The 11,078-nt window shown below is 54.9% G+C and overlaps 2 protein-coding genes across 2 annotated transcripts in view; one reads left to right on the forward strand and one right to left on the reverse strand.

Moving 5' to 3' along the window:
• The window catches only part of LOC104618435 (inosine-5'-monophosphate dehydrogenase 2-like), a gene marked incomplete at its 5' end in the record, with an annotated part of 11,716 nt that extends 3,341 nt beyond the window's left edge, over positions 1-8,375 (forward strand). Inside the window, 10 exon segments of the mRNA XM_010284021.1 lie at positions 78-165; positions 783-982; positions 2,052-2,142; positions 2,856-2,951; positions 6,618-6,761; positions 6,978-7,122; positions 7,208-7,299; positions 7,302-7,335; positions 7,705-7,788; positions 8,115-8,375. Of these exon segments, the coding sequence (XP_010282323.1) occupies positions 78-165; positions 783-982; positions 2,052-2,142; positions 2,856-2,951; positions 6,618-6,761; positions 6,978-7,122; positions 7,208-7,299; positions 7,302-7,335; positions 7,705-7,788; positions 8,115-8,136 (996 nt within the window).
• Positions 8,376-10,185: 1,810 nt separating this feature from the next.
• Positions 10,186-10,566, reverse strand: NDUFAF3 (NADH dehydrogenase (ubiquinone) complex I, assembly factor 3; the record flags this gene model as incomplete). The annotated part of the gene is made up of 2 exons (XM_010284022.1): positions 10,186-10,281; positions 10,466-10,566. Coding segments are annotated over 2 exons (197 nt in total), but the record flags the coding sequence as incomplete, so codon positions are not given.
• Positions 10,567-11,078: the final 512 nt, after the last annotated feature.

Consider the following 11,078-nt stretch of genomic DNA (forward strand, 5'->3'; position numbering starts at 1 on the left):
TATTTTCAGATCAGTGCGAGGGAGTTCTTGTGATTTTTTTTTTTTTTCTCTCTCTCTCTCTCTCTCTCCCCTACTAGATTATGACAAAGCGGGAGGATCTTGTTGTGGCCCCGGCTGGTGTAATGCTGAAAGAAGCGAATGAGATTCTGCAAAGGAGTAAAAAAGGTACCTGTGAATGTCTGCGACGTGAGGGAGAGCCATGGAAGCGCTGGGCTGGGAGCAGTAGTGGGTGAATGTGGGCACACGTCCGTGTGTGGGTGGAACATGGGAGGGCTGCGTTCCAGCACAAGGAGAGGACAGTGAAGAGAGAGTGCCCACAGCCCTCTGCCAGGGTACAGAGTTCACATGTGTTCATCTCAAATCTGTTTGAAGTTGAGGGATTCTTGGCAGCCCAGCAGCTGAAGAGCGCCTGGCTGTCCGGTCACACGTCTTCAGTGTTCTGTCCTGGCCTTCACATTTTGGCACTCAGTTCAGCTGTGTTAGGGTTTGGTAGTTTGCCTTTTAGCACAGTGTCACGGGTCTAATTATTAAAAAAGATGCACTTTTTCTATGGTAAATGTGAAAATACAGAGTCCTCCTCTAGTCCTGCAAAGTCCTTGCTCTGTTTCACGAGCCAGGGCTACTGGCGTCCATGGCCAAGCAAGATTTGATAACACACTTCTCTGAGTCTCCACCTTGTACCAGTTGCTGCCTGCCCAATGCTCCTGGTCTGCCGCATGGCTCCAGACTAATGTCCCTCTCCTGCAGAAATCTGCAGTGATGTTCCTTCTGTTTGTTTCAAGGCAAGCTGCCAATTGTTAATGAAGATGACGAGCTGGTGGCTATAATTGCACGCACTGATCTCAAGAAGAACCGGGACTACCCTCTGGCTTCTAAGGATTCCAAGAAGCAGCTGCTCTGTGGTGCTGCTATTGGGACCCACGAAGATGACAAGTATCGGCTGGACCTCCTGGTGCAGGCTGGCGTGGATGCAGTAGTGCTGGTGAGCCACCCGCAGGCGTCACATTGGCCTGGGGGGTTTGGGCGGGCTGAGGATGCAGATTGAGTGAATCTCTCTGACAGTGGGGCAGCAGCATGGCACTTACTGTCATTGTTACAGGCCCCTTTGTGTTAGAATATGGCAGTTTGTTGACCTCTCAGTTTTGTTCAGGTTGGAGTCCTCGAGGGATTCCTCTTGCTTGGGAACTTATTTGACCTCGAGGGAGTAGGTAGGGTGCATCGAAGCCCTGAAGGCTGAGAAGAGAAACGTTGTGAGTTAATACAGAATCTTCTACAAATGCTTCTTGCAGCCTGCTGCCATCGTCTCTGATGTTCCCAACTAGTTTTGAATATTTGGTATTTACAGTTTCCCTTCAGCTCTGTGGTGTTTGTTACTGTGTTACTCTCTTAACTGCCTGTTGTTCAGGAGTGTCAGCTCAGAGCTGCTCTGCTAGTCTCCCTTTCTGGCCTGTAAGCTTTTGGGCACAGCCGTCACTGCCTGTATTTGCACATTGTTTTCTCATCGATTGTTAGCTTGTGAGTCCACCATGCTCTGAGGGCATGGCTGTTGCAGCTGGAAATGTTTAACAGAAAGAGTTGGCCGGATCATGGAGATTGGCAGGGCCGGAGTGCTCGGTGGTCGACATCTGGTATTTCAGGTGCCCTGCTGCGCAGCAGGGAGAGATGCATGCCCCCACCAGCCCTTCTGGGTTTCACAAGGAACATTTACCATTTCACCTGTAGTTTGAGACAGGACTGATGGTGTCCTGGTGGTAGAGCCAGACGGTTCTTACCTGCAGCCAGATGTGCTGTTTGTTGCCTACTGCAGAAGCCACAGGATTTAAACGTGAAGGATATTACTGAAGTCTTTATGATAAACTGCCTTCCACAGGGAAGGTATGTTATTGTCTTGGCAGCAGCTTCTCCTCTGGTTCTGTGCTTCATTTGGGGAGTTCTTTTGCCTGCTTAGCGGAGACCCCAGTACACAGAGTAAAGATCTGAGGCTCTTCAGGAGCTCCATTTATAATCTTTTGCAGAAATTCTGGTTGAAATTGGTTTTCTTTCTGTTGCAGGATTCCTCTCAGGGGAACTCCATCTTCCAGATCAATATGATAAAATATATTAAGGAGAAATATCCCAACCTACAAGTTATTGGAGGAAATGGTAGGCATGTGTTGAAGACTGTCCTTGTCTTTAAATTACCTTTGTTTCTTAGACATAGAGGGAGCTGCTGGGACGTCAGTGAGACGGTCATCTTGGTAAATGTCTGTGAACTTAAGATGGTGGAACAGAGCAAGACCACTCTGCAGACACAGGGCAGTACCCTGCTGCTGCCAGAGCTGCAAATATTTTGAAACCTTTGTTCTGCAGCACAGTCTTCTGTAGCCTGTTACACATTAGCTTCTCTTGCACACCAGTTTAAAATTTTGGGTAATAATAATGAATATTGCTTAATGTGGAAGTCTATTGGAAATTTTTCCTGCCTCTTGACAGCAGAGTTCAGCAGTCCTTGTCTTTACCTGGCTGGTTTGTTACTGGTGCTGCTGTTAGCCTGTGCTCTGCCCTCCCTACCTGGTGTGGCCCAAAGGGTCCTTGGCACCATGCAGTGACCTCTGCTACCTCAGCCTTTGGGTGTAAGCGTGTTGCAGAGTAGCCTAAAGGGCCAGTGTCACCTCGCCCACTGGAGGCAGCTGGGACAGAAACTCGCTGCTGCTTTTGCAGACAGGCTCGGTAGCAGTGGACAGCCAGGCCTGGCTCTGACAGGGGCTGGTGCCCTGGGTAGGGGGTGTTTGCAGCCACAGGGGAAGCACCAGGGCAGAGCAGTGTCGCCTGCAAATCTGTTTGTCTCTCTTCAAACCAGTTTCTGCTCCCCACAGTTGTGACTGCTGCTCAGGCCAAGAACCTCATTGACGCAGGGGTTGATGCCCTGAGAGTCGGCATGGGCAGTGGCTCCATCTGCATCACGCAGGAAGGTGAGAGAGATCAGCTATCTCCATCTCCTAAATAGGCTGAAGACATCTGTTTAATAGAGATTCCATGCTGAAAAGCAGCATAGCTGTGATGGACTTCTCCTGTTGTAAGGGCAGTGTCCCAACAACAAGCCATCTCTCACCCCCTTCATCCAGGACGTTCTCATCACCTGGGTCAAACCTTTGGGGTGGCAGCAGCAGCAAAGGCATTTCCCAGTATTGACTGAGACTGAGTAGAGCAGGTGTGGCATGCGCGGCTTTGCCCGAGAGGAGCCACTGGCTTGGTGTGGGATGGGGCTGGCGGGCAGCTCTGCAGGGAGAGGGGCTTACTGGGTCCCCAGTGCTGGCGGGTGAAGTGCACCAGGCTGTCTGCGCTCCCCTTCCCTCTGGCAGCAGTGTGCGTGATGCTTGAGTATTGGTCTGCTGGGTTCAATGCCTTTCTGCAATTTCCAGGCCAAAATGGGATTTCTGGCCATTTTCTCTGCAGTTAGCTGGAGCTTGTGTGGGGCAGAGGTCATGTCACCCTTAGCTAAAAGGTGGAATGGGGTGTCCCCAGGGCCTGGAGAAAGGCTGCCTTGAGGACAGGCTCAGTCCTCGTGTTTTGAAACTGGCAGGTGAGATGCAGAGAGGTGGTGCACTGCAGCCCATGAACACAGCCTGTCTCTGCTTTGGTCCTTGCCACGGGAGGCAGCAAGGTGGTAGCTGATAGCTGCCTTAGCTCTGCCGATTCCAGCGTGGAGCCTTTGAGCAGCTCTGGACATAGGCTGCGTTCCTGCTTTGCCTGCCATGGGAATGCTGGCTGCGGGGGGATTCCCAGTCAGGGCAGTCTGTCTTGGGTGACCTTTCTAGGGAGGCTGTGGTGTCCTTGGGCTGATGCTTCCATAAGCCAGTGCAGAACCAGGATGTGCCTGTCTTACTCTGGCTCTGAGGCAGAGGACCCACTGAGGCATGCTCCATTCTGCAGTGTGGTGAATGTCTCCAGAGGGTCCTTCTCCCAGTTGCCGCGGGAGGTGGGTTGGGTGCTAGTTTTGGGGAAGGAACAGAGCAGAGGCAGATTGTGACGCTTCACAGGAGATGTGGTTGCAAAACTTTTAACTGCAGCTCTGCAGGTTTTTGGCCCTTTTAAGGCAAGAACTCTGTTTCTTTGGGTTGGGGGGGTCTTCTCTCTGGATGGCTGCTGGCGTAGGACAGCATGCGCTGTGCACAGCTGGGCCTGGCTGGCTTGGATCTGGCCTCTGGCTTGGATTGGGCTAGGAAGGTTTTGCAAGGTCAGCTCTGTCCCACACCGTATGCTCTGCCTAGTAGCAGGTCACTGCTGGGGTCCTTTGTTCTGCTGCTGTTCTTCTGTCTCTAAAATGTGTGTGTTTGTTTTTGTTTAGCTGCTCCAAAGATCCCTCCAGACCTAAAGTCCCACAGCCCCAAATGCCCTTCTACTGTCACGGGCACCTATAGTAAGTCACTTGCCCTGTTCCCAACCCTAATTACGTGTCTTGAAGCAGGACCCTGATTTGGCTGCACATGGCCCTACTGCTTGTTTGAGAATAATTTAGCTGTAGATGCACTTGGGGTTTTGTGGCTTTGGATACTGGTTTTGAATCTGAAATGGAAGCTGAGAAGTCTTTCTGAATTCCTAAAGCAGGGTCTGAATTGTCAAAGCTGAGGGCACTCAGGCTAGTCCACCCTCCACTCCAAAATCCAGTTCAGGAGCCTGTCTGAGCTTTCTGGCTACGTCTTCTGGATCTCTAGCTGGGCAGACCCTGCTGATCCAATGCTGGGAGGTGATCCCTGAGCAGTCCTTGATCCTGCTCTAAATCTGGCCCCAGTGGTGGGGAAGTTGTGCGCTGGCTAAGCGTCACTTGGAGCTAGCTCCCCTGGGGCTACAGAGGACTTGACTGCATATGGCCACCTTGGCAGCTGCCGTACCAGAACCATGTCTTTCCCCTCTGATGCCTGATCCTCGTGTGGAGAGAAAGGGCTCTTCCCCTGGCCAGCACAGGGTGCAGCTTTGTCTGCTCTGTACTTCTCTGATGCTGCCGGATCAAGCAGCCACCCAAGGTGAGACTTGGGTTTTGCCCCTTCTCCTAGTTTTGACAAAAAAGATCCTGGAAGGTTTTCTCTAGCAAATGATCTTGTAGGGCCACACTTTGCCGATATACTAAAAAAGACAAACCCTCACCCTGACCACTCAGCGTGCGTGTGCTCTGAACCCTGCTTTGGAAGCCTCTGCTCTGAAGCTGTGGCGCTGGACACTGGGACAGTTGGAACGACTCTCCCAGGGGCCCTGAGCCAAGCTGTTCCTTAAAGGGCTGGTCTCTGTGGTCACTGTTGTGAGGTTTCTGCAGGCTCTGCACTGTCTACACACAATCCCGTAGACACCGGGCTCTAGACCTTCCAAAATCAGGTGCTTCTCTCCATAGAGCTCTTCCTTGCAGTGTTTTGCAGCCATAATGCGGCCTTTAGCAGTGCGGTACCGAGCAAGACCACCTCTTTAAGACTAATGGCGTTCATGTTGTAGCTGGCAGACTCTCCCTGGCTGGCTAAGCCCTACCTTAACGCTGAGTTTTGTTTGATTAAAATCAGTTCTTTCACGATCTCAGCCTGGAGTCTGGCTTCCCTCTCTCAGCAGCTCCTGCTGAGCACTGGAGCGGAGCAACTGCAGACTCCCAGCCTCGGCAAACGTCTGCCAGGGATGTGTGCTGCCAGTGCTGCTGCCAGGCAGGCTAAACCACACCTCGACTTCATGCTCCGAAGTACTAATCCTGCATGGCCATAATCTTACCTGGTGTATCGGACTAACTGTGACTGAAGAAAAGGCTTCCAGTTAATTGCAGGAAGTCTTCCTGAGAGAAGCTTATCTCGGCGTACTTGCATGCCTGTGGCTGACAAATGTGTTACAAGATGTGCCCTGTGCTGGTTTTCCCCTCACACAACGGGAAGCCTCTAACTGCTAGCGACTGGGAAGAGCAGGTAAATCCAAAGCTAATAACTCCCTTCCCATGGGGCAGCTAAACTTGACAGAACCATTGCTACATTGCAGGGCAGGAACATAAATTATTTCTTGTAAGCCATCAAGTCATCCTGCCTGTTTCCTTTTCCACTGCTGCAAGTGTGTTTGTGTGTGTGTGCAGATGCATATGTATAGATACACATATACATAAAAGTATATCTATACATATATATATACACACACATACCAGCTCTATCCCAGCCAGCTGCCTTTCCATGCGAGAAGCACATCATACAGCTGCTGGATATATAGAGAAGGGGTCTGGTGCTGCTAGGAGGGGGCGAGTGGTGGGCATGGCTACGTGCTGGGGATGCTGTGGAGAGAGGCTTTTGGAATCTGCTCCGCTTTCTTCCCAAGCTCCCACACGTCTATTGTGCACCAGGACAAGCCGTGAGTCTCGGCTGATCCCAGGCATTTGGTCAAAGACCCCAGTCCCAGGGTCACACACAGCTTTTTGGAGTCGAGGGATGTGAGGATGTCCTAGCAGCCATTTCCCGGGCATCCGCTTCCCTTGCAACTCGTCCTAGGGAAGGAGCATCCAGGGATTTGTGTGTTCCTGAGTGCTGGAGCATGTGTGTGCTGGAAGCCTAAAGGGCCTGCTGGGGAGGGAATGTGCTGCTGCATGGGAGCTGACCCTTTCTCTGCTCTCTCCCCACCTGTAGTGCTGGCGTGCGGCCGCCCCCAGGCCACGGCAGTATACAAGGTGTCCGAATACGCCAGGAGATTTGGCGTCCCCGTGATTGCAGACGGAGGGATCCAGACGGTTGGGCACATTGCAAAGGCCCTCGCACTGGGGGCCTCCACAGGTGAGCAGCACATCGGGTGGGTGGGTTGTGTGCGTTGTAGGGAGTCTCCTGGGAAGGGTTTCCGTATGGCATCGATTCTGGGCACAAGGGAGTATACCTGCAGGTGGTTGGGAGTATGGGGGCTCCAGCACAGTGCTGTGCCTGGGGACCCTGAGGGCTTTGCAGCCACAGCCTTCCTGCTGCTGACGTGCTGTTCTTGGTGATCTCCTGTGCTAGTGATGATGGGCTCTCTCCTGGCTGCCACCACAGAGGCCCCAGGCGAGTACTTCTTCTCGGATGGAATTAGGCTGAAGAAATACCGTGGCATGGGCTCACTAGATGCCATGGACAAAAACTTGGGCAGCCAGAACCGGTATTTCAGGTAAGGGATGGTGCTTTGGGGTAGCAGGTCAAGCTTTTGGGGCTTCTCTGCTTCACAAACTTCCTTGATTTGTGCTCCCATGCAGTGAGACAGATAAAATCAAAGTGGCCCAGGGGGTCTCCGGTGCAGTGCAGGACAAGGGCTCTATCCACAAGTTCATTCCGTACCTGATTGCTGGGAAGATATTGGTGCCAAGAGCCTGACCCAAGTCCGGTGAGTGTTTCCCCTTGCTTGTGCTCTGGTTCGGTCTCAGTGCTGCCATTTGGGGTCCCTGGGCAGGCTGTAGCCAAGCTGTAGCATGTTCTGTGTGGTCTGACCTCTCTGTAGCCCTCTTCCCTCATGCTAGCCCCAGGGATGCAGGAGCATGGTCTCTTGTGGCATATTCAGCTGGCTGGGTTTGAAATGTTGGGGTTACCTTACTCTGCCTGGCTCCTGGCTCTTAGCAGCACAGCAAAGACCATTCTGACTGTATCTGGAGAAACCACCGTCCCTTGCCCCACCTGCTCCAGCTGAACATGTGCCAGAGTGCTGTCTTCCCTGGACTCTGTCTGGCATGTGACAGGCATCCTTCTTCCCCCTCAGAGCCATGATGTACTCTGGAGAACTGAAGTTTGAGAAGAGGACGACATCTGCCCAGGTGGAAGGAGGGGTGCATGGCCTCCACTCGTAAGTGCTGCTGGCAGGACTCCTGTTTCTTGGGGGCGGAGATGTGGCAGTTAAGTGTGGCCATCCTGTGCCTCAGCTGGCAAGCCACCACGGTGCTGGCATCACCCGCTGTGTGGCTGGGCTGAGCCGCAGCCTGTCAGCTGGCCCGGGCCAATGCTCCTCTCACAGCAGGGCATGAGCAGATGAGCCACTCGCTGCCAGTGTGCTGGGGCTCTTTTCCTCATTGTGGGCCAGCAGGCCAGGAGCCATTCCTAACTGCGCCTTTGATCCTTGCTGTGGTCAGGCAGGTCAGTAAAAGGGCTCTTGGCTTGTTGCTCCCCTCACAGGTATGAGAAGCGCCTCTTCTGAAGGAGGTCTGTCTGTTTCCGTCATCGTGCCACTCAGCCCTGTGCCACCCCGCGCGGGAGCTGCTCTTGCTGCAGAAGTGCCATTACGCTGTGGGCTGCCTGGAGCTCCCTCTGTCCCTTGGCTGCTTCATCCCCACCCAAGAGGGCCTACCTACCACCCAGGCGCAGTGATCCTGGCTGGCACCTGGAGCCTTGCACGCATTGGTCGTGTTTTACAATAAAAGAGGAAAAGATGTGCAACTGGTGTCAGCCCCGAGCCCCTCTTCCTTGTACTGCCCTTGTTCTCCTCCCCTGGCGCTCTTGTTCGCTTCCTGCACCCACTCTGGAGCAGCTGATGCCCCCAGGAGCGACCCTGTGTGTGAGGGGCAACGGGGAGGGGACAGCCCCTTGACAGGGCCGACTAGGCGTTTAATAAAAACCTTTCTGAGAGCAGAAAATAAGTGGCTGCTGGGCAAGAAAGCAAATGGATTTTACAGGGTTGTTAGCTACTGCCAGGTGCTGTCCAACCCAGCAGCAGCCCGGCTGCCCCTGGGCCTGCTTCAGCTGCTGCAAGGCTAAGCATGTAGGTGTGTGCACAGTCCCGCAGAGGCACCCCCCCATGCCCCTGGAAATGTTCCATGCTGCAGCTGCTTACACACAGCAGGCCCTTGTACCTGTACCTTCCCATGCTTGGCCCTCACCAATCCACCTTTTCTCCTTCCCTTTGTTTCTACCCCTAAATGTCCCATACTGACCCCACAACCCCCAGATGCTTGTCCCTGCAGCTGCACCCCCTGGGGCTGGTGGGTGTGGGTGGTACAGATCACTTGCAGAGGCTTTGTGTACCATTCGTTTGCCAGGAGGGCTGTGGACAGTGAACTTGGAAGGGCACAAAAGAGCTCAGGGGCTGCTAAAGGAGCCAGGGTTTGCGTTTCTGCACGCCTGACCTGTGCAATTGTCCCCTGCGTGGCTGGGTTACCTGTGCTTGCAACACCAGGTGCCAAAGGTGTTTTACATGTGTACCAGCTGCCCCAGCATGTGCAAATGTCACTCCTGTTTACCGTCAGTGTTCTGTGTCTCTAATGTTGTTGACAGAAAAAAATTGCTCTGCAGCATGGCAATGTCAAGTTAGATTTACACATGCTAAAGCCAGAGCCTTGAACTACATCATGGTGTCAGTGTCAAACATTCATTAATGCAGCTGGCTCATTAAGCAAAGCTGGCCCACGGTCTGCCCGAAGGCTGGGGACCGCAGCCACATACCCCTCCTTGGGCCCATGGAGCTGGTAGGGTTTGGAGCACGAGGCTGCGATGAGGTACATGTACTCCCCTACCCCATCCCAGGGGGTGGCATCCACAGCCATGAGCCAGGGCAAGATGAGGGGGACACGACAGCAACCCTCTCCGTGTCCCGTTTCAGTTGTGAGCCTGTGGGGAGATGAGGTGCAGCACCTATCACTGAGCCAGGGCCGACTGCAGCTGGAGGCTTCACAAGGGACATGGGCACTGTGGGAGGTACACAACTCCGCAGGAGAGCCCGGGCAGGCCAGCGCCAGCTGGGACGCACCAGTTGCTGGTGGTGGCTGTGCCCAGGGAGCTGTGGTGACAGACCCACAGCCCCGCCCAGCCTGGGCAGCTCTGCAAGGGCAGTGAGCACCCGCAGCCCCATGGTGCGTTACAGCCTTGCTCTGCTGTGCGTTAACCAACACGCAATTGCCTTGTGCTTCCAATTTACATATATTTCCCTTCTGCAGCCCCAAACATGCTGAGGGGTGACGGCTTCCTGCTGCCAAGGCAGAGCAGCAACGCTGCAGGTGCAGTGCTGCTGGCAGCGCTCGGGCCTCGTACCATGCCCCGCAGCCCAGCACTGGGCAAAGCAGCCGAGAAGCCAGGGACTTTGGGGCAAAGCCAAGCCCACACAGTTCACAACACCCTCCTGTGTGCAGAGCCACCACCCAGCCGCAGCCGGGCTCCGACAGTTCAGTCCAAAGTGTTTCTCTGCCTGGAGAGTGACAGCTGGGGACTCCAGGCAGGAAAGCGGAAGAGCTGCTCAGCCCATGGCAGGCAACACCTACATCCCCACGTAGGTGCCCCGCGGTGGGATGAGCCCAGCAGCTGCCCTGCGCTTCTCACTTGTCAGGAAGTTGAAGGTTGCGCACGCATTTGGCTGTGAAACAGAAAAGGGAGGGAGAGAAGCCCCAGGCCTCAGGCAGGAGATGCAGCCCTTCCCCATGGGCCACACAACCCCCTCCCTCCTGCCTGTTCTGGGGCAGGCAGAGCCCCAGGGGGGACTCCCAGTGGCCACCGCCCTCCCCTTCACTGGGCTGCTGCCTGTGCACACCCCTCCTCACCGTGTCCTGCACCTCCACAGCGATCCCGCACTCCCGCATCTGCTTCAGCATGGCAGGGTGGAGCCGCTCCACCCTATCTCCTGTGCCCAGCACCAGGATCTCTGCAACCAGAACATGACTGCAGGCACGGGTGGGCCGGGCTGCACTTGGGCTGCCTCGGCCCCGGCCTGCCCTCCCTGCTGGGACCAACAGCTCCCCCAGAGCCGCCCCTATAGGAGCCCAAATGAGGGAGAAGTCTGGCTTGCTGCACCCCTCCTGCCCCGCTGCACCTCTCCTGCTGCTGCTGCAGAGCAGAAGAATGCCAGAGAGCAGCTCCTTCTCCCAGAAGCCCAGCAGGGCACTGCGGGGTGGGCTGGGGCAGAGCTGTGCTGGCCCTGAGGGGCAACCGGGCCCCTGCACAGCTCAGGAGCCAGCTCGGGCAGGCTGTGACAGCATAGGACCCCGGCCGCGCAAGGGCCCCCGGCAGCCGGAACAGCGACAGAATCTCATGCGAGATGTCCCTGTAGGAGCCAACCTGTGGGGAACCAAGGGCACTGAGCAGGGGCAGACTCCCGGAGTGCTCGCCCACAGCGTGGGTGGGGGCCGAGCAGCCCCTGGCCCACTGCCGGGCACT

The sequence above is a fragment of the Phaethon lepturus genome, unplaced genomic scaffold (assembly GCF_000687285.1).
Source record: "Phaethon lepturus isolate BGI_N335 unplaced genomic scaffold, ASM68728v1 scaffold9443, whole genome shotgun sequence".
NCBI classification, from domain to species: Eukaryota; Metazoa; Chordata; class Aves; order Phaethontiformes; family Phaethontidae; genus Phaethon; species Phaethon lepturus.